This window comes from Heterodontus francisci, chromosome 39 (genome assembly GCF_036365525.1).
Source record: "Heterodontus francisci isolate sHetFra1 chromosome 39, sHetFra1.hap1, whole genome shotgun sequence".
NCBI lineage: Eukaryota > Metazoa > Chordata > Chondrichthyes > Heterodontiformes > Heterodontidae > Heterodontus > Heterodontus francisci.
In genome coordinates, this window is record NC_090409.1 from 34,133,647 (window position 1) to 34,155,376 (window position 21,730).

Below are 21,730 nucleotides of genomic sequence, written 5' to 3' on the forward strand. Positions count from 1 at the left end.
TGTTAAATTATGAGGATCATAGACTTGTATTTCCTTGGAATTAGAAGGCTAAAGGGTAATTGAGGTTTTTGGTTTGTGAAAGGAATTTTGTTCACTGCTGGGGAATTCTGGGACAAGGAGTCATATCCTTAAAATCAGAGCCAGAAAACTCAGGAGAGAGGTTCGGTAACAATGCTGCAAACAAGTGATGGCAGAAGTTTGGAGCTCTCACCAAAAAAAAGTTATCTCAATGAATAATTCCAAATCTGAGAGTGATAGATTTTTGTAAGTCAAATGTAGTAAGAGATATGGAATTATTCAGTTCACACAAGTCAGTTGTGATCTCATTAAATGGTGGAATGGGCTTGTTGGATGCAATGGCCTACTTCTGTTCCCACATTTCTCACTGTTCAGAAATTAATCCAATTCTTCTTTCTTCATTCCAATGTAGGTGGCCTCACATTTTCCCATTTTGAGTATCATTGCCATAGTTGTGTTGACCCACTTAACCTGTATCTGTACATCTGTCTATTCTTTTTTAAAAGAATGCAGTCATGCCACATCTAATCGTGAATCGTAGTGGACAATTAAACAACGAACAGCAGTAAGAGGCACTACAAATATCCCCAACCTCAAGGATGGGGGAGCCCAGCACATCAGTGCAAAAACAAGGCTGAAGCATTTGCATCCATCTTCAGCCAGAAGTGCCGAGTGGATGATCCATCTCGGCCCCTTCCTGAAGTCCCCAGCATCACAGAAGCCAGACTTCAGCCAATCCAATTCACTCCATGTGATATGAAGAAACGGCTGAAGGCACTGGATACTGCAAAGGCTATGAGCCCTGACAACATTCCAGCAATTGTACTGAAGACTTGTGCTCCAGAACTAGCTACCCCCTTGGCCAGGCTGTTCCAGTACAGCTACAACACTGGCATCTACCTGGCAATGTGGAAAATTGCCCAAGTATGTCCTCGATACAAAATGCAGGACAAATCCTGGCCAATTACCGCCTTATCAGTCTACTCCCAATCATCAGCAAAGTGATGGAAGGGATCATCGACAGTGCTATCAAGCAGCACTTGCTCAGCAATGTCCAGCTCACTGACGCTCAGTTTGGGTTCTGCCGGGGCCATTTGGCTCCTGACCTCATTACAGCCTTTTTCCAAACATGGACAAAAGAGTTGAATTCCAGAGGCGAGGTGAGAGTGATTGCTCTTGACGTCAAGGCACCATTTGACTGAGTAGGGCCTTAAGGAGCTCTAGCAAAACTGGAGTCAATGGAAATCAGGTGGAAACTATCCACCAGTTGGAGTCATGCCTAGTACAAAGGAGGATGGTTGCGGTTGTTGGAGGTCAATCATCTCAACCCAAGACGTCACCACAGGAATTCCTCAAGGTTGTGTCCTAGCCGCAACCACCTTCAGCTGCTTCATCAATGACCTTCCCTCCATCACAATGCCAGAAGCGGGAATGTTTGCTGATGATTGCACAATATTCAGCACCATTCACGACTCCTCAGATATTGAACCAGCCCATGTCCAGATGCAGCAAGACCTGGACTACATCCAGCCTTGGGCTGATAAGTGGAAAGCAACATCCACTCCACACAAGTGCCAGGCAATCACCATCTCAAATAAGAGAGTATCTAACCATCTCCCCTTGATTTCAATGGTATTACCATCACTGAATCCCCCACAATCAACATCCTGGGGGCAACCATTGACCAAAACCTGAACTGGACCAGCCACATAAATACTGTGACTCTCAGTGCAGGTCAGAGGCAGGGACTTCTGCGGCGAGTAACTCACCTCCTGTCTCCCCAATGCCTGCCCACTATCTACAAGGCACAAGTCAGGAGTGTGATGGAATATGCCTCAGTTACCTGGATGAGTGCATCTCCAACCTCACTCAAGAAGTTCAACACCATGCCAGGCAAAGCTGCCCACCTAATTGGCACCCCATTCACCACCTTCAACATTCACTCCCTTTACCACTGATGCACAGTGGCAGCAGTGTGTACCATCTACAAGATGCACTGAAGAAACTCACCAAGGCTCCTTCGACAGCACCTTCCAAACCCGCGATCTCTACCACCTAGAAGGACAAGGGCAGCAGATACATGAAAATACCACCGCCTGCAAGTTCCCCTCCAAGCTACGCACCATCCTGACTTGGAACTATATCACTGTTCCTTCACTGTCGCTGTCAAAATCCTGGAACTCCCTTCCAAACAGCACTATTGGTGTACCTACACCCAAGGACTGTAGCAGTTCGAGAAGGTGGCTCAGCATCATCTTCTCAAGGGAATTAGGAATGGGCAATAAATGCTGGCCTTGCCAGCGATGCCCACATCCCACCAACGAATATAAAAAATCCCAACGTTTTTTGGACAATTGGGACAAGCTGGAGCATGCCAAAGTTGGAAGCATAATAACAATGTAGTGAATTAGAAGATATAACCACTTTTTAAAAAATATATTGAAAGCAATATGAGATTCAGTGGAGCTGTTAGTTTTCGATGAGGCTCTAACAGTTGGTGTGTCAGTTGCTGAGGATGTAAACATTGAACTACATTTTTAACACTCTCAGAAAAATACAGAAGTTGTTTTTGGGAAAGTAGAATTTCTGACTGAATGCAAGAAAGAACTAAAATCTGAGAAAGCCGATTTGAAAATAAACACAAGTACATAAGAATTATGAGCAGAGTAGGCCACTCAGCTCCCTGAACCTGCTCCACCATTCAATAAGATCAAGGCTGACCTGATTGTGGCTTCAAACCCACTTTCCTGTCTGCTCCCAAATGTTCCATTGTGTTTTAAAATGCAAATGTTTATTGTGTACAAGATTAAATTTTAATCCAACTTTTACTTTCCTGTGCCAATTAGCTGTGTTTCACTGAACTCAGCAACATGTTCTTGATAAATGACCAGGAACCAGAACACAACTCAGCAGAGCAGTAGGTGGTGAGATCTTTCCTTGAATGTATGAGTTCATATAAAGTGCAGTATCAATTAGGGTTTCTCAACTATCACCAGTAACCTGTCTCTAGATGCAGAAATCAACAAGCGCATGGGAAAGACTTCCACTGCTATGTCCAGACTGGCCAAGAGAGTGTGGGAAAATGGCGCACTGACACGGAACACAAAAGTCCGAGTGTATCAGGCCTGTGTCCTCAGTACCTTGCTCTATGGCAGCGAGGCCTGGACAACGTATGTCAGTCAAGAGCGCCGTCTCAATTCATTCCATCTTCGCTGCCTCCGGAGAATACTTGGCATCAGGTGGCAGGACCGTATCTCCAACACAGAAGTCCTCGAGGAGGCCAACATCCCCAGCTTGTACACACTACTGAGTCAGCGGCGCTTGAGATGGCTTGGCCATGTGAGCCGCATGGAAGATGGCAGGATCCCCAAAGACACATTGTACAGCGAGCTCGCCACTGGTATCAGACCCACCGGCCGTCCATGTCTCCGCTTTAAAGACGTCTGCAAACGCGACATGACATCCTGTGACATTGATCACAAGTCGTGGGAGTCAGTTGCTAGCATTCGCCAGAGCTGGCGGGCAGCCATAAAGACGGGGCTAAAGTGTGGCGAGTCGAAGAGACTTAGTAGTTGGCAGGAAAAAAGACAGAAGCGCAAGGGGAGAGCCAACTGTGTAACAGCCCCGACAAACAAATTTCTCTGCAGCACCTGTGGAAGAGCCTGTCACTCCAGAATTGGCCTTTATAGCCACTCCAGGCGCTGCTTCACAAACACTGACCACCTCCAGGCGCTTACCCATTGTCTCTCAAGATAAGGAGGCCAAAGAAGAAGACAAGACATACCTGGTCAATTTTCCACATTGCCGGGTAGATGCCAGTGTTGTCGCTGCACAGGAACAGCTTGGCTAGGGCGTGGCAAGTTCTGGATCACAGGTCTTCAGTACTATTTCCGGAATATTGTCAGGGCCCATAGCCTTTGCAGTATCCAGTGCCCTCAGTCGTTTCTTGATATCACGCGGAGCGAATCGAATTAGCTGAAGTCTGGCATTTGTGATGCTGCAGACTTGAGGAGGAGGCCGAGATGGATCATCAACTCGGCACTTCTGGCTGAAGATTGTTTCAAATGCCTGTGCCTTATCTTTCGCACTGATGTGCTAGGCTCCCCCATCATTGAGGATGGGGATATTTGTGGAGCCACCTTCTCCAGTTAGTTGTTTAATTGTCCACGACCATTCACAAATGGATGTGGCAGGACTGCAGAGCTCAGATCTGATCTGTTGGTTATGGGATCGCTTAGCTCAGTCTATCGCATGCTGCTTATGCAGTTTGGCATGCAGCAGTCCTGGGTTCTAGCTTCACCATGACATCTCATTTTGAGTTATGCCTGGTGCTGCTCCTGACATGCCCTCCTGCACTCTTCATTGAACCAGGGTTGCTCTCCTGGCTTGATGTTAATGGTAGAGTGGGGGATATGTCGGGCCATGAGGTAACAGATTGTGGTTGAGTACAATTCTGCAGCTGCTGATGGCCAACAGCGCCTCATGGCTGCCCAGTTTTGCATTGCTAGATCTGTTCAAAATCTATCCCATTTAGCACGGTGGTAGTGTCACACAACACCATGGAGGGTATCCTCAATGTGAAGGTGGGAGTTCATCTCCACAAGGACTGTGCAGTGGTCACTCCTACCAATACTGTCATGGGCAGATGCATCTACGTAGGCAGATTGGTAAGGACGAGGTCAAGCATCTCTTTCACTTTTGTTGGTTCCCTCATCACCTGCCGCAGACTAGCAGCTATATCCTTTAGGACTTTGCCAGCTCGGTCAGTAGTGGTGTTACTGAGCCATTCTTGGTGATGGACATTGAAGTCCCCATTCAGAGTACGTTCTGCGCCCTTGCCACCCTCAGTGCTTCCTCCAAGTGCTATTCAACATGGAGGAGTACTGATTCATCAGCTGGGGAGGGCAGTAGGTGGTAATCAGCAGGAGGTTTTCTTGCTCATGATTGCCATGAGATTTCATGGAGTCTGGAGTCGATGTTGAGGACTCCCAGGGCAACTCCCTCCCGACTATGCTGCCGCTTCCGCTGGATCTGTCATGCTGGTGGGACAGGACATACCTGAGAATGATGATACCGTTGTCTGGGACATTGTCTGTAAGGCATGATTCTGTGACTATGTCAGGCTATTGCTTGTCTACTATGTGGGCCAGCTCTGCCAACTTTGGCACAAGCCCCCTGTTGTTAGTAAGGAGGACTTTGCAAGGTCGAGAGGGCTGCGTATGGCATTATCATTTCCGATGCCGAGGTTGATGTTGGGTGGTCCATCCGGTTTCATTCCTTATCAACTTTGTAGCGGTTAGGTACAACTGAGTGTCTTGCTAGGCCTTTTAAGAGTCAACCACATTGCTGTGGGTCTGGAGTTATATGTAGGCCAGACCAGGTAGATTTCCTTCCACTGAAGAACATTAGTGAACCAGATGGGTTTTTACAGAAATCGACCAGTTTTTTATTCCAGATTTATTTATTGAATTCAAATTCCACCTTCTGCCATGGTGGGATTCACACCCATGTCCCCAGAGCAATACCCTGGGTTTCTGTATTACTAGTCCAGTGACAATATCACTATGCCACCACCTCTCCTATTCTTGTGCTATTGAGAAAGATGCCAGAATGACGATTGGCAGCATCAAGGCAAAGTGGGTGCAATGTATGACATCCTGGTAACTGGGGAAGCCTGCAATACAATTCGATTTGACTGCTTCCCAGTTGCATTCTATTTTGCAATTTATTTAGGAATAAAAAGTGGTTTTATCTCTTGTGAAATTGCAAATGAATACGGAGTACATTTTTAACTTGGCCCCTGGGTAAAATGGGTGTAGCAGATCAGTCACCCATTATAGAAACCACATGATTTTGAATTCCACTGATTTAAATGGAAGCAAGAATTGAACGATTTCTTTATTTAGTGTTAATCACAATCCCAGTTGTACAGCTGAGCGACAAGCTGAAAATCTATGGTTTCTTTCTTAGCTGTCTGTATTGTCTTTATGTTCTTGTTTCTATTTCAGTCCCTCCTCTTTATCTTCCACTTCAGCATCTCTCTCTCTCTCTCTCTCTCTGTTGTTGGGTCATTCGTTTTTACTATTTTTTTCTTACAGTGCTCTGTTCTGCTTCTGTCTTATTCCTGTATTCTTCAGTGTGGTTGGGTGCAGCTCCAACTAGAGGCCTGCTCAGTTAGGGAAAGAGGAACTCAATCGAACCACAGTGGACCCGAGCCCGACCTGGCCCGAGTCTCTCCGATTTTGCCCCGAGCCCGGCCCGACCCGAGCCTGACCCAACCATCTGTTTACTTACCTTCCTGACACCCAACATGTAAGAAGCTGTAGCACATGCGTGATGACGTCATAGTGATGTCACTTGCTCACTGCGCAGTCTCAGTTTCGTCCTGGACTCCCAGTTCAGGTAAGTTTTTTAAGTTCAATACTTACCAGCACAGCACTTACCTTGTGTGCCCAGCCCAACCCGACCCAACCTGACCTGGACTCAGCCCGACCCGACCCGAGCCCAAAAGCCATACCCTGAAGATAGGCTCGACCCGAGCCAACCCGAACCCGACACATAGGACACAAAACTGTGTGGGAGGGTGAATTGTGAGGAGGATGCAGAGAGGCTTTAGGGTGATTTGGACAAGTTAAGTGAGTGGGCAAATGCATGGCAGATGCAGTAGAATGTGGATAAGTGTGAGGTTATCCACTTTGGTAGCAAAAACAGGAAGGCAGATTATTATCTGTATGGTTATAAACTGAGAGAGAGGAGAATATGCAATGAGACCTGGGTGTTCTCGTACAACAGTCGCTGAAGGTAAGGCAAATGGTATGTTGGCCTTCATAGCAAGAGGATTCGAGTACAGGAGCAGGGATGTCTAGCTTGCAATTATACAGGGCCTTGGTGAGGCCATACCTGGAATATTGTGAATATTGAGGAAGGATGTTCTTGCTATAGAGGGAGTGCAGTGAAGGTTTACCAGACTGATTCCTGGGATGGTGGGACTGACGTATGAGGAGAGATTGAGTTGGTGAGGATTATTTTCGCTAGAGTTTAGAATAGTGAGGGGAGATCTCATAGAAACCTATAAAATTCTAACAGGACTTGACAGGGTAGATGCAGGAAGCATGTTCCTGATGGTGGGGGTGTCCAGAACCAGGGGTCATAGTCTAAGGATATGGCGTATACCTTTCAGGACTGAGATGAGCAGACGTTACTTCACCCAGAGAGTGGTGAGCCTATGGAATTCACTCCCACGGAAGTGTTTTCAAGAAGGAGTTAGATATAGCTTTTGGGGCGAGAGGGATTAGGGGATATGGGGAGAAAGTGGGAACAGGTTACTGAGTTGGATGATCAGCCATGATCATAATGAATGGTGGAGCAGGCTCTAAGGGCTGAATGGCCTACTCCTGTTACTAATTTCTATGTTTCTATATTGTTGGTTTCCGTCAGCTACCAGGCCTCTAGCTCCAACAACACTCTAAAAGTTCAACACCATCCAGGACAAAGCAGCCCGCTTGATTGACACCCCATCCACAAACATTCACTCCCTTCAGCAGCAATGCACAGTGGCAGCAGTGTGTACCATCTACAAGATGCACTGCAGCAATTCACCAAGGCACCTTTGGGGTGGCACAGTGGTTAGCACCGCAGCCTCACAGCTCCAGCGACCCGGGTTCAATTCTAGGTACTGCCTGTGTGGAGTTTGCAAGTTCTCCCTGTGTCTGCGTGGGTTTCCTCCGGGTGCTCCGGTTTCCTCCCACATGCCAAAGACTTGCAGGTTGATAGGTTAATTGGCCATTATAAATTGCCCCTAGTATAGGTAGGTGGTAGGGAAATATATAGGGACAGGTGGGGATGTGGTAGGAATATGGGATTAGTGTAGGATTAGTATAAATGGGTGGTTGATGGTCGGCACAGACTCGGTGGACCGAAGGGCCTGTTTCAGTGCTGTATCTCTAAACCAAACTAAACTAAACTAAACCTTTGAAAGCACCTTCCAACCCCACAACCTCCACCACATAGAAGGACAAGGGATAGAAGGACAAGGGCAGCAGTTTCATTGGAACACCACATCCTGCAAGTTCCCCTCCAAGCCACACATCATCCTGACTTGGAACTATATTGCCTTTACTTCAGTGTCGCTGGATCAAAATCCTGGAACTGCCTTCCGAACAGCACCGTGGGTGTACCTAACCCACAGGCAATGCAGCAGTTCAAGAAGGCAGCTCACCACCACCTTCTGAAGAGCGCTTAGAGATGGGCAATAAATACTGGCCTTGTCAGTGACGCCCATATCCCAGGAACGAATAAAAAAAAACTGTGCGCTTAGTGTGGTACAGAAATACAAATCAGTGGCTGTAGGTTGAATTTAAGATGCAAATGCAGGGAAAATGTAGCCCTCAGTGGCAAAGTTCCAAACCATTTATGTTTAACTCAGTTATGTTTAACTCACCTCCTCATTGCTCTTCCATTGCTAACCTATTCAACTCATTCCCTCCTCCATCGACCACTCTCTCAATCCTATTACTGTCTCTACTCCTTGCTTTTTGAATGCTGAGTCATCCTTCATGTTCCAGTTTCATTCACTTTACTTTCATATCTCCATTCACTCCCCAACTCCCACTTGCTTTCCCAAAAGTGGAAGGGGTGAAGCCAGGCTTCTCACTTTCGACCTGTTTCTCTCCTTGACACACCCTCAAGTCCCTTCCTATCCACACCCTCAGGTCCCTTCCTATCCTCACCCTCAAGTCCCTTACTATCTGTATCCCCAAAAAGGGTTTTATTTACTATCCAAACTGAAATTTAAAAAGAAATCAAATTGGAATCAGGCAATACACTCTATCTGTCTTTCTTTCCTCTCTGTATCATGTAGCTGTTGAGTCAATGAACACAGATGACATAACTTTCTGCCTTCAAAATGATTTTTTGGAAAATAGTGGCAAAAATGTTCTCTCAAACACTAATTATCCATGCAAAACATTTTCTTTGGGACACAGTGTGAGAGATCCACAGTTCTGGAATCAGTACTCATTCTTTCCTTGTCGCACACACAAATGTCTTTTTATTAATAACACCCTTGATATGATAAAAGAATATCTTTGCAAAATTTTTCAGATTTCTCCTGCAGCCTTTCTTCAAATACATTAACCATAAACTGCTAGAAGATCAGAAAATGTTGTCCATCAGTTTAGCTGATTGAACAATGTTAATGAATCCTGGAAAATTAGATATCAGAGAGTGTATAATCCAAAAACAAGAAATGCTGGAATCACTCAGCAGGTCTGGCAGCATCTGTGGAAAGAGAAGCAGAGTTAACGTTTCGGGTCAGTGACCCTTCTTTGGAACTGACAAATATTAGAAAAGTCACAGATTATAAGCAAGTGGGGCAAGAGATAACAAAGGAGAAGGTGCAGATTGGACCAGGCCACATAGCTGACCAAAAGGTCACAGAGCAAAGGCAAACAATATGTTAATGGTGTGTTGAAAGACAAAGCATTAGTACAGATTAGGTGTGAATACACTGAATATTGAACAGCAGCAATTGCAAACCTGAAAAAAACAGTGGGTAAGCAAACTGAACAAACTAAGATGAAATGAAATAAATGCAAAAAAAGATTGTAAAAAATGTAAAAAGGAATGTAAAAAAAAAGGAAGAAAAAATAACTAAAAATGAAAGTAAAATGGGGGGCTGTCATGCTCTGAAATTATTGAACTCAATGTTCAGTCCAGCAGGCTGTGCCTAATCAGTAGATGAGATGCTGTTCCTCGAGCTTGCGTTGATGTTCACTGGAACACTGCAGCAATCCCAGGACAGAGATGTGAGCATGAGAGCAGGGGGGAGTGTTGAAATGGCAAGCAACCGGAAGCTCAGGGCAGTGTATTCACACCTAATCTGTACTAATGCTTTGTCTTTCAACACACCATTAACATATTGTTTGCCTTTGCTCCGTGACCTTTTGGTCAGCTATGTGGCCTGGTCCAATCTGCAGCTTCTCCTTTGTTATCTCTTGCCCCACTTGCTTATAATCTGTGACTTTTCTAATATTTGTCCGTTCCGAAGAAGGGTCACTGACCCGAAACGTTAACTCTGCTTCTCTTTCCACAGATGCTGCCAGACCTGCTGAGTGATTCCAGCATTTCTTGTTTTTGTTTCAGATTTCCAGCATCCGCAGTATTTTGCTTTTATTTTAGTGTATAATCCAAGTTCAGCTGCCAAGATCATTGGAGAAAAATATACGGCCAAGCTGTGCATTTGGAAGATGCTGAGAAATTCTGATTAAAAACTTGAAGGAATTGGCAAAAAATACTCAATGGATCAATTCAATCAAGTTATCTTAAAATATCCCTGTTTTAAAATATTAAATCCTGGACATTCAAAATGTCACTTTCTGAGGAGGAATAGCTGATTAAAATGTTCAAACATTTCTTCCAGATGCAGACTGAGCAGATTGTGTGTAAAAGCCACCCAGTGGTCAGATTGTTCAGTAAGAGGGTGTCAAATTTACATAGGTAATTTCCATTCTGAATGTGGCCAGGGGAAATTTATAATGGTAATCAAATGGACACAAAGGTATGGCAGAAGAGTGACGAAAGGGAGAGCGTTTTTTTTTGGGATAGAAAGCGTAAGCGAAGTAAGATTTATTTTCGAATAAGAAATCCATATCAGATTATTTGATAAAATTGTAGGACGGAATGTAAGTATAACATTAAAACAGAAGTTGAATTGTCTGTGTGACTGCCTTTGTTCACTTCTCCCTGTCCTCCAGGTGGTGGCGAGCTGCCTTCTTGAACCGCTGCAGTTCATTTGGGGTGGATATACCCACAGTGCTGTTCGAAAGGGAGTTCCAGGATTTTGACCCAGCGACAGTGAAGGAATGGCGATATAGTTCCAAGTCAGGATGGTGTGTGACTTGGAGGGGAATTTGCAGGTGGTGGTGTTCCCATGTATTTGCTGCCCTTGTCCTTCTAGTTGGTAGAGGTCGCATGTTTGGAAGGTGCTGTCTAAGGAGCCTTGGCTGGGATCATGGAAAGAGTGATCCGATTATTCTTTCATTGTAATCCTGAATTTTCTTCCCTGTTCAAGTGCTGATTCAATTCCCTTTTGCAACTTACTACTGGATCTACTTTTTTACCGAAAATATGGTTTATGCATAAAATTTGTGGAAAAAGTACATTACAAAACAATTCATTGTAGACATTTCAGAAAGTGCAAAAAAGATCAGTTTATTTTGATACAGAATGTGGGGTGCTTCATAAATCTTGCCACTCCATTTTCTGTGCAATGACATTTATATTACATACCAAAAACATTTTCTGGTGCATACAGGGGTTTAACTTGGGGTGAAACCCCTCCTTATACTATGGTGGGAGGACCTTACATAGTGGTCTTTCCCCATTGAGCCTTTGCAGCAGCTGCCCCAAGCTTACTTAGTTTGTTACTCAGCACATAGTCCTGGACCTTAAAAAGTGCCCATCTGCAACACTCGGTTGTTGACAAGTCTTTGCACTGAAAAACCAGCAAGTTTCGGGAAGTCCAAAGAGCGTCTTTCACTGAGTTCCTGGACCTCGAGCAGCAACTGATTTTTTATCTCAGTTTGCGACCCTGGGAATAGCCCGGAGAGCACAGAGTCCTGAGTTAAGGAGCGACTTGGGATGAACCTCAACGTAAAGCACTGCATCTCTTTCCAGACCTATTTACAAAGGCACATTTCAGAAGGAGGTGGCCGACAGTCTCTTCCTCACCACAGCCACCTCGAGGACAGTGTGCAGAGGCGGTGAGAGTTCGGGCATGCAAAAAGGATCTGACAGGGAGGGATCTTCTCACTACCAGCCAAGCTATGTCTTGGTGCTTGTTTGATATGTGTTTGATCACCTGCTCGGGGAAACATCCGACAGGATCCACCATCTCGTTTTCCTGCAGGGCCTTGAGGATGTTAAGTGCCAACCAGTGTCTGATGGACTTGTGGTCAAACATGCTTTTCTGCACAAACCTTTCCACAAGGGACAGGGGGTAAGGCAATGGTCCAAGTGAATGGAGCATTCCACAGTAAATTGGGCAGACCCATCCTTCACAACAGTGGGAACAGACCGAACTTCAGCACGTAGTGACACTTGGTGTTTGTACCAAGGATCGATTCAAAGCTTGATGCAGCCACAGACAAAGTTAGCTATCAGGATGAGGGCAACATTGGGTATGTTTTCCCTTTATCTATAAGTTTGGACATCATGTCCCTGCAGACATGGTCCACTTTCGACCTCCAGATCAAGAGGAAAATAGCTCGGGTGACCGCCACACAGCAGGAGTGGGGTATGGGGCAGACCTGCGACACATACAGTAACAATGCGAGTGCCTCGTGCCTAATGACCAGGTTCTTACCTGCAATTGAGAGAGAACGCTGCTCCTACATGCCCAGTTTCTGCTTCACCATGGCTACACGCACCTTCCAGTTTTTCACGCACAACCCTGCACCATTAAACCACATCCCCAGCACCTTCAAAAAGTCTGACCTGACGGTGAAGGGCACAGAGGATGAGGCGGCCCAGTTCCCAAAGAACATGGCTTCGCATTTGCCATGATTTACTTTCGCTCCCAAGGCCAGTTCGAGCTGGTCGTAGATGCTCATCAGACTGTGAACTGACAGCGGATCCGAGCAGAAGACGGTGACATCATCCATGTACAGAGAGGCTTTGACCTGAGTGTCTCTGCTGTCTGGGATTATCACCCCTCTTACGGATCAAAGTGCACCCCACCCTTTCAGGTGCTGCATTCCAGGTGACAAAAGGGGAACAAAGCTTTGATTCCTGAGCAAACAATTTCTATGAGTATTTCACAGCTCGGATTCTGTGGAATGAGTTTCCAGTCAGGTGAACAGCACTCGGTCCAATCAGCATTGACACTTCACTAAATGACTCAACTGATGTGTTCTGCAAACCAGGAAGAGCAGGTCAGTCACTGAGTGTAACAGGGACTGGGGCTGTTCTCTCAAGATGGTGAGACTGTCACTTACTGCGGTAGCTGTTTGCTTTTTGATATCTGTGGGTAAGGATCACTGTCTCGTATCATTTCTTTTAGTGATTAGAGAAACAAGACAGCAAAGGGATTGTCAGAGAAAATCAGATTGAGATACAAGAAATGACGTTATTATCACTTTAAAAAAGTAGATATTGTGTCGAGTTTGACTGTTTCTCTTTACTTCCTTCATGTGATTTTCTTTCCTCAGCTGTATCCCAGGATTTTACCATCCTGATCGAAAACAGTCGGATTAATGTGACCGTCGGAGGCGATGTATTATTTTCAGTGAAGCCGTCAGCTGCGGTGAAGAATGGGAACTGGGTATTCGGAGTGAACAGTATCGGTGCGTGGATCGGTACAGGTGTTTCTCTCAGTAATGAATACGAATCCCGGGCTGAGATATTCCCCACTAACGGGACACTCCTGCTGAAATCAGTGACAGATTCGGACAGTGGAGAATACACTGTGACCATGGTTCCAAATACCGGCAGTCAAACATCAGCAAGCATCACTCTGCGTGTTCTTGGTAAGTGAGAGTTTTTATGAGGAGAGGGTTATTGATAAAGTTTTCACTGTGACTGCAGACACGGTGCCTGGGAACTGAAACACCGCCTCCGTCCCACCCCTATCGTAGCCGCACATGGACACCCGATGTCTGCGGTCTCACTCACTTTTCCTCCCTGTTACCAGTCATTGCTGTTGAAGTTTGCTGATTCTCTGCAGAAGGCCAGCAGATCGGATCAGGGAGAGGGCGGTGCATTGACGTGGGGGGAAGAGGAGAATAACATCAACTTGTATTATATAGATAGTGCTTTGAAATCATAATGTGTGACAAAGCATTTCACAGGAGGGATTATCAAAATTCAACACCGAGTTACATCAGGAGCTGTTAGGACAGAAGAGGGAAAGATGGTCAAAGTGCAGGGTTTTAAGGAGTCTCTGGAATTGGGAGAAAGAGAAGTGGAGAGGTTTAGGGAGGGAATTCCAGAGCTTTGGGCCCAGGCAGCTGAAGGTACAGCCACCAATGGTGGAGTGATTAAAATCAAAGATATTGAAGAGGTCAGAATTGGTGGAACACAGAGATCTGAGGATTGTAGGACTGCAGGAGGTTACAGAGACTGGGAGGGGTCAGTCCATGGAGGGATTTGAACACCAGGATGAGAATTTTAAAATTGAGACATTATCCAGAAGCCAGTGTAGGTTGGTGAGGCAGAGGGTGAGAGTTCTGCTGAAAGGTCACAGCCCTGAAACGCTAACTCTGCTTCTCTGTGCACAGCTGCTGCCTGATCTGCTGAGTATTTCCAGCACTTTCTGTTTTTATTCCTTGACCAGTATTTTTTGGGATCAACTGGAAAGGAGGCATTGCTGGATCTGGTGTCGGGGAACGAGGTGAGCCAAGTGGACCATGTTTCTGTTGGGGAATACTTGTGCAAGAGTGATCGTCCGTTTCACAAGGATTTGATTAATAATGGAAAAGAGCAAGGAACCATCTAAAGTAGAACTTCTAAACTGATAGAGAGCTACCTTCGATATGATGTGAGGGGATGGAACCAGAGTAAAATGGAATCAAAGATTGACAGGAAAAGCTGTAAAGGAACCAAAAGGGCTCCTTGGATGAAGAGAGAAATAGAAAAAATGATAAAAACAATAAAATGGTTGTATGATGCATGTCGGTTGAAGTCTTCAAGCGAGAACCAGACCAAATATAATAATTTCAGAGGGGAAGTGAAGAGGAAAATAAGACTGGCAAAGAGAGAATATGAGAATGGAATAGCAGTCAACATAAAAAGAAACCATCCACTCAGAAGTGGGCTGGAGCAGTGATGATGTGCAGTGGCCTCAGTAACACAGGCAAACCCCCTGATGCAGAGGGACACAGAGGTGCTGTTGGAGAGACATGAAGGCGCTACCTGCAACATACGCTGAACAACCAAAGGTTCAGCTTCATGAACATGTCTGAGCACCAATGCTGCCGATGGATACACCTACTGAAACAGGTGGTTGCTGATCTGTGCACACTCCAGGCGGAAAACCTTTAGGTGGACATCCACAACCAGTAGATGTCAAGGTTTCAATGGTCTTGAATTCTCCAGCATCTGGCTTGTTTCAGGGGTCAACAGCAGACCTCCATGGGATATCGCAAGTGTCTGCCCATAGCAGCATCGCTCAGGTGATGGATATCCTGTATGAGGAGGCATTGAACAACATCGTATTCACCACAGAGGTGGCCAGTCAGGCACAGAGGGATGTGACAGGATTCACTCGGATGTAGGGCATGATCGACTGCACCCATGTGACCATGAAGGCCCCAGCGGAGCAGCCCAGTGCTTTCACCAAAAGGTAGAGGTTCCATTCCTTCAAAGTGCAGCTGGTGTTTGCTCATTGCAGGTATTTCCTGCAGGTGTGCACCAGGTTTCCTGGCAGCTTCCATGATTCATTCATCCTGAGGCAGTTGCAGATGCCACAGCTGTTTATTCCACGAGACAGTCTCTGCGGAGGGCTCCTGGCTGATGAGGATATCCATTGAAGAGATGGCTGCTGACACCTGTGTGCAACTCCACAATGGAGGCCCCGGAACAATACAACCACTGCCAGGACAACAAGGGCCACCATTGATCAGGCCATTGTCTTCCTTAAGATGTGGTTCTGATGCCTTTACCGTTTGAGGGTTCCGACGACAAGCGGAAAAGATGAGGGGAGCTTAGTCTCAGCCCTTTGGAGCCCCCCACTGGCGCAATTCAACGACACTGCTTGACACCATGGTCCCTGTTCCTTTGAGGACGGGGATCCTGCCTCCAGAGCTGCTGGAAATCAGAGGGCCAGCAGCTCAGTAGTATCGGCAGTGTCACTGGGATTGGAATCAGGCCTAACGCTGGAGTCCTGGACCCAAGGTAACTGTGAAGGGGTTGCTGGCACAGATCTAGCAGTCCTTTTACATTTCTGGATTGAATTTTGCAAATGTTTAAAATGTTACTGACAGATGGGAAAAATCTAAATCTGACCAGGAAACACTATTTAAAAATAATGAAACTAATGCAAAATTACTATTCATGTGGTGACTTTTAAATATGTTGCCAAACAGTAATCGTAGTTGTGTAATGTTTGAGAACAATTTAATATCAAACATTTAAAATGCTGCCAAGTATGAACCATGACCAGCATTTGCTGAAAATAGTTTGTTTCCATAACTATTTGCTTCATCTTGATACAGATAGGAATAACTAGTAGCAGGTAGAATAAGTAGCAGAGTTGCTTCACTGGGATTTAGTAGAACTTAATTCTATGGTGATTGACTGCATGCTAGTTTTGTGGTCTTCAGCTTTTAAAGAAAGTAATTTTACATGGAACTGGTTAGCTTACATTCTGTATCTTTACTATGGCATTGCACTGGAGAAGCATTTGAATCATTGCCAATTCATGATGAATATAATGTGTATTAAATACAAATGATTTCACATTCTGTTATATTAAGTTATCTCCATGTATCATGATAAAATATACAATTCAGGTATCAAAAGATGATGCCTCGCTATTTTCGTTGGAAACTACTAACTGCATCCTGCTTGTTCTCCATTATGTTACATACAATTAACAATCTGCTGTGTTTTGACAGAACCTGTTTCCAAGTCCTCTATCTCATCCAATGACACAAACCCAGTAGAATACAATAACACAGGGGCTGTCATATGCCATGCATCCGGGATGTATCAGTGGCTTAAGACCAATAAGCCAATTAACCCCAGCAATAGGATCGGTCTGAGTACTGATAGCAGCACCTTGATTATATCACAGGTGTTGACATCTGATGAAGATTCCCATTTCCCAAAATATATTTTATTCATAAATACATGACATAACATTTCAAAATGGACATTACATAACGTGCAATACAGATCAGCTTTTTTCAATAGAGTATAGGAGGTGCCTCACTACATTTGCCATTTCACTTTATATTTACAATATACATTTGCATTACATGTCAAAACATTCTCTGTGCATTCAGCCCGAGGGGTTTTACACAGTTCCCAGCCCCTTGGTGTACTATGGCGGGAGGGCCTTACACAGTGGGTTTTACTTTAAGTTTGAAAGTGATGTAGTTCAATCCAAAACTAGGGTCTTAAATCTAAACAAAGGAAACTATGAAGGTATGAGGGACAAGTTAGCTGTGGTAGATAGGGAAACGACATTAGAAGGTATGACAGTAGGCAGGCAATTGCTAGCATTTAAAGAATTAATACATGGTTTGCAATACATTTACATTCCTTTGAGGCATAAACACCCAGCAGGAAAGATGATCCAACCATGGCTAACAAGAGACGTTAAAGATTGTATGACAGCAAAGGAAAAGGCTTATAAAGTTGTCAAAAAGTAGTAAGCCTGAGCAATGGGAGCATTTTAGAATTCAGTAAAGGAGGACCAAGGAACTGATAAAGAGAAAATAGAATATGAAAATAAACTAGCAAGAAGTATAAAAACAGACTGTAAAAGCTTCTATAGGTATGTAAAAAGGAAAAGATTTGCAAAGACAAATGTGGGTCCATTACAGGCAGAGATAGTAGAATTTATAATGGGGCATAAGGAAATGGCAGAGCAATTAAAAAATACTTTGTTAATAAAAGCAAAATACTGCGGATGCTGGAAATCTGAAACAAAAACAAGAAATGCTGGATTCACTCAGCAGGTCTGGCAGCATCTGTGGAAAGAGAAGCAGAGTTAACGTTTCGGGTCAGTGACCCTTCTTCGGAACTGACAAATATTAGAAAAGTCACAGATTATAAACAAGTGAGGTGGGGGTTGGGCAAGAGATAACAAAGGAGAAGGTGCAGATTGGACCAGGCCACATAGCTGACCAAAAGGTCACGGAGCAAAGGCAAACAATATGTTAATGGTGTTTTGAAAGACAAAGCATTAGTACAGATTAGGTGTACTGAATATACTGAATATAGACCATCAGCAAGTGCAAACCTGAAGAAAAACAACCTGAAAAAAACAGTGGGTAAGCAAACTGAACAAATTAAGATGAAATGAAATAAATGCAAAAAATGTAAAAAGGAATGCAAAAAAAAGGAAGAAAAAATAACTAAAAATAACTAAAAATGAAAGTAAAATATGGGGCTGTCATGCTCTGAAATTATTGAACTCAATGTTCAGTCCGGCAGGCTGTAGTGTGCCTAATCGGTAGATGAGATGCTGTTCCTCGAGCTTGCGTTGATGTTCACTGGAACACTGCAGCAATCCCAGGACAGAGATGTGAGCATGAGAGCAGGGGGGAGTGTTGAAATGACAAGCAACCGGAAGCTCAGGGTCCTGCTTGCGGACTGAGCGGAGATGTTCCGCAAAGCGGTCACCCAGTCTGCGCTTGGTCTCCCCAATGTAGAGGAGACCACACTGTGAGCAGCGAATACAGTATACTACATTGAAAGAAGTACAAGTAAATCGCTGCTTCACCTGAAAATACTTTGTGTCTGTCTTCATAGAAGATACAAAAAACCTTCCAGAAATACTAAAGAACCAAGGGACTAGCAAGAATGAGGAACTGAAAGAAATTAATATTTGTAAAAAAGTAGTACGTGAGAAATTGATGGGACTGAAAGTTGATAAATACTCTGGACCTGATTATCTACATACCAGAGTGTTGAAAGAGGTGGATGTAGAGATAGTGGATGCATTGGTGATCATCTTCCAATATTCTATAGATTCTGGAGCGATTCCTGAAGATTGGAAGGTAGCAAATGTAACCCCACTATTTAAGAAAGGAGGGAGAGAGAAAACAGGGAACTGCAGACCTGTTAGCCTGACATCAGCAGTAGAGAAAATGCTAGAATTTATTATAAAGGATGTGATAAATGGACACTTGGAAAATAATGGTAGAATTAGGCAGAGTCAACTTGGATTTATGAAAGGGAAATCATGTTTGACAACCTATTGGAGTTTTTTGAGGATGTAAGTAGCAGAATAGATAAGGGGGAACCAATGGATATGATGTATTTGGATTTTCAGGAAGCTTTCGATAAGGTCCCACACAAGAGGATAGTAAGCAAAATTAGAGCACATGGGATTTGGGGTGATATACTGGCATGGATTGTGAATTGGTTAACGGACAGAAAACAGAGGGTAGGAATAAACGGGTCATTTTCAGGGTTGCAGGCTGTGACTAGTGGGGTACCGCAAGGATCAATACTTGGGCCCCAGCAAATCACAATCTCTATCAATGATTTGAATGTGGGGACCAATTATAATATTTCCAAGTTTGCTGATAACACAAAACTAGTGGGAACGTGGGTTCTGTTGAGGGTGCAAATAGGCTTCAAGGGGATTTAGACAGTCCAAGTGCGTGGGCGAACATGACAGATGGAATATAATATGGAAAAGTGTGAAGTTATCCACTTTAGGTAGGAAAAACAGAAATGCAGAGTATTTCTTAAATGGTGAGAGTTTGGGAAGTATTGATGCTCAAAGGGACCTGGGTGTCATTGTTCATAAGTCACTGAAAGCTAACATGCAGGTGCAGCAAGTAATTGGGAAAGCAAATGGTATGTTGGCCTTTATTGTAAGAGGATTTGAGTACAAAAGTAAAGAAGAATTGCTGCAGTTGTATAGAGCCTTGGTGAGACCGCACCGGGCGTAATGTGTACAGTTGCTGCAGTTCATCTTGTAGATGGTACACACTGCGGCCACACTGTGTGTTGGAGGTGGAGGGAGTGAATGTTGAAGGTGATGGATGGGGTGCCAATCAAGCAGGCTGCTTTGTCTTGGATGGTGCCGAGCTTCTTGAGTGTTGTTGGAGCTGCACTTATTAGGCAAGTGGAGAATATTCTATCACCCTCCTGGCTTGTGCCTTGTAGATGGTGGACAGGCTCTGGTGAGTCAGGGGCGAGTTACTCACCACAGACTGAAGTCCCTGGATACTATAAAGGCTATGGGCCCTGACAGCATTCCAGCAATAGTTCTGAAGCTCTGTGCTCCAGAACTTGCTGCGTCCCTAGCCAAGCTGTTTCAGTTCAGCTACAACACGACATCTACCTGGCAATGTGGACAATTACCCAGGTATGTCCTGCAGGCAAAAAGCAGGACAAATCCAACCCGACCAATTACCAACCCATTACTCTACTCTCTCATCAGTAAAGTGATGGAAGGTGTTGTCAACAGTGCTGTCAAGCGGCACTTGCTTAGCAATAACCTGCCCAGTGATGCTCAGTTTGTGTTCTGCCAAGGCCACTCAGCTTCTGACCTCATTACAGCCTTGGTTCAAACATGGACAAAAGAGATGAACTTAGAGGTGAGGTGAGAGTGTCTGCCCTTGACATCAAGGCAGCATTTGACCAAGTATGGCATTGAGGAGCCCTAGCAGAACTGGAGACAATGGGAATCAGGAGGAAATCTCTCCGACTGGTTGGAGTCGTACTTAGCACAAAGGAAGATGGTTGTGGTTGTTGGAGGTCAATCAGCTCAGCTCCAGGACATCACTGCAGGAGTTCCTCAGGGTAGTGTCTGAGGCCCAACCATCTTCAGCTGCTTAATCAATGACCTTCCTTCAATCATAAGGTCAGAAGTCAGGATGTAGGCCAATGATTGCACAATGTTCAGCACCATTCATGGCTCCTCAGATACTGAAGCAGTCCATGTAGAACTGCAACAAGACCTGAACAATATCTAGGCTTGGGCTGATAAGTGGCAAGTAGCATTCGCGCCACACAAATGCCAGGCAACGACCATCTCCAACAAGAGAGAATGTAACCATCTCCCCTTGACATTCTGTGGCATTACGATCGCTGAATGTCCCACTATCAACATCCTAGGGGTTACCATTGACCAGAAATTGAACTGGAGTAGCCATATAAATACCGTGACTACAAGAGCAGGTCAGAGGTTAGGAACTCTGTGGCAAGTAACTCACCTCCTGACTCTGCAAAGCGCAGGTCAGGAGTGTGATGAATAATCTCCACTTACCTGGATGGGTGCAGTTCCAACAACACTCAAGAAGCTCAACACCATCCAGGATAAAGCAGCCCGCTTCACTGGCACCCCATCTACAAACATTCACTCCCTCCACCACCAACGCACAGTGGCAGCAGTGTGTATCATCGACAAGATGCACTGCAACAACATACAAAGGGTCCTTAGACAGCATCTTCCAAACCCGCAACCTCTACCACCTGGAATGACAAGGGCAGCAGATACATGTGAACACCAACGCCTGCAAGTTCCTCTCCAAGCCACACACCACCCTGACTTGGAACTATATCGCCGTTCAATCACTGTTCTGGGTCAAAATCCTGGAACTCCCTTCCTAACAGCACTGTGGGTGTACCTACCCCACATGGACAGCAGCAGTTCACGAAGGCAGCTCACCGTCACCTTCTCACGGGCAATTAGGGATGGGCAATAAATGCTGGCCTAGCCAGCGACACCCACATCCCAGGAACAAATAATCATTAAAAAAATTCCCAGCCTCTAATCTCCTCTTGTAACCACAGTATTTAAAAACAAGAAATGCTGGAATCACTCAGCAGGTCTGGCAACATCTGTGGAAAGAGAAGCAGAGTTACCGTTTCGGGTCAGTGACCCTTCTTGGGAACTGACAAATATTAGAAAAGTCACAGACTATAAGCAAGTGAGGTGGGGGTGGGGCAAGAGATAACAAAGGAGAAGGTGTAGATTGGACCAGGCCACATAGCTGACCAAAAGGTCACGGAGCAAAGGCAAACAATA

At 44.9% G+C, this 21,730-nt stretch overlaps 2 protein-coding genes across 3 annotated transcripts in view; one reads left to right on the top strand and one right to left on the bottom strand.

Annotated features, from left to right (window-relative positions):
• LOC137352710 (carcinoembryonic antigen-related cell adhesion molecule 5-like) overlaps nucleotides 1-21,730 on the bottom strand; it is a 721,824-nt gene that overhangs the window by 228,831 nt on the left and 471,263 nt on the right. The window lies entirely within an intron of this gene.
• LOC137352906 (uncharacterized) overlaps nucleotides 1-21,730 on the top strand; it is a 227,969-nt gene that overhangs the window by 38,302 nt on the left and 167,937 nt on the right. The window contains exon 3 of the mRNA XM_068018751.1: nucleotides 13,227-13,544. Coding sequence (XP_067874852.1) covers nucleotides 13,227-13,544 — 318 coding nt within the window. The remainder of the gene's footprint in view (nucleotides 1-13,226; nucleotides 13,545-21,730) is intronic.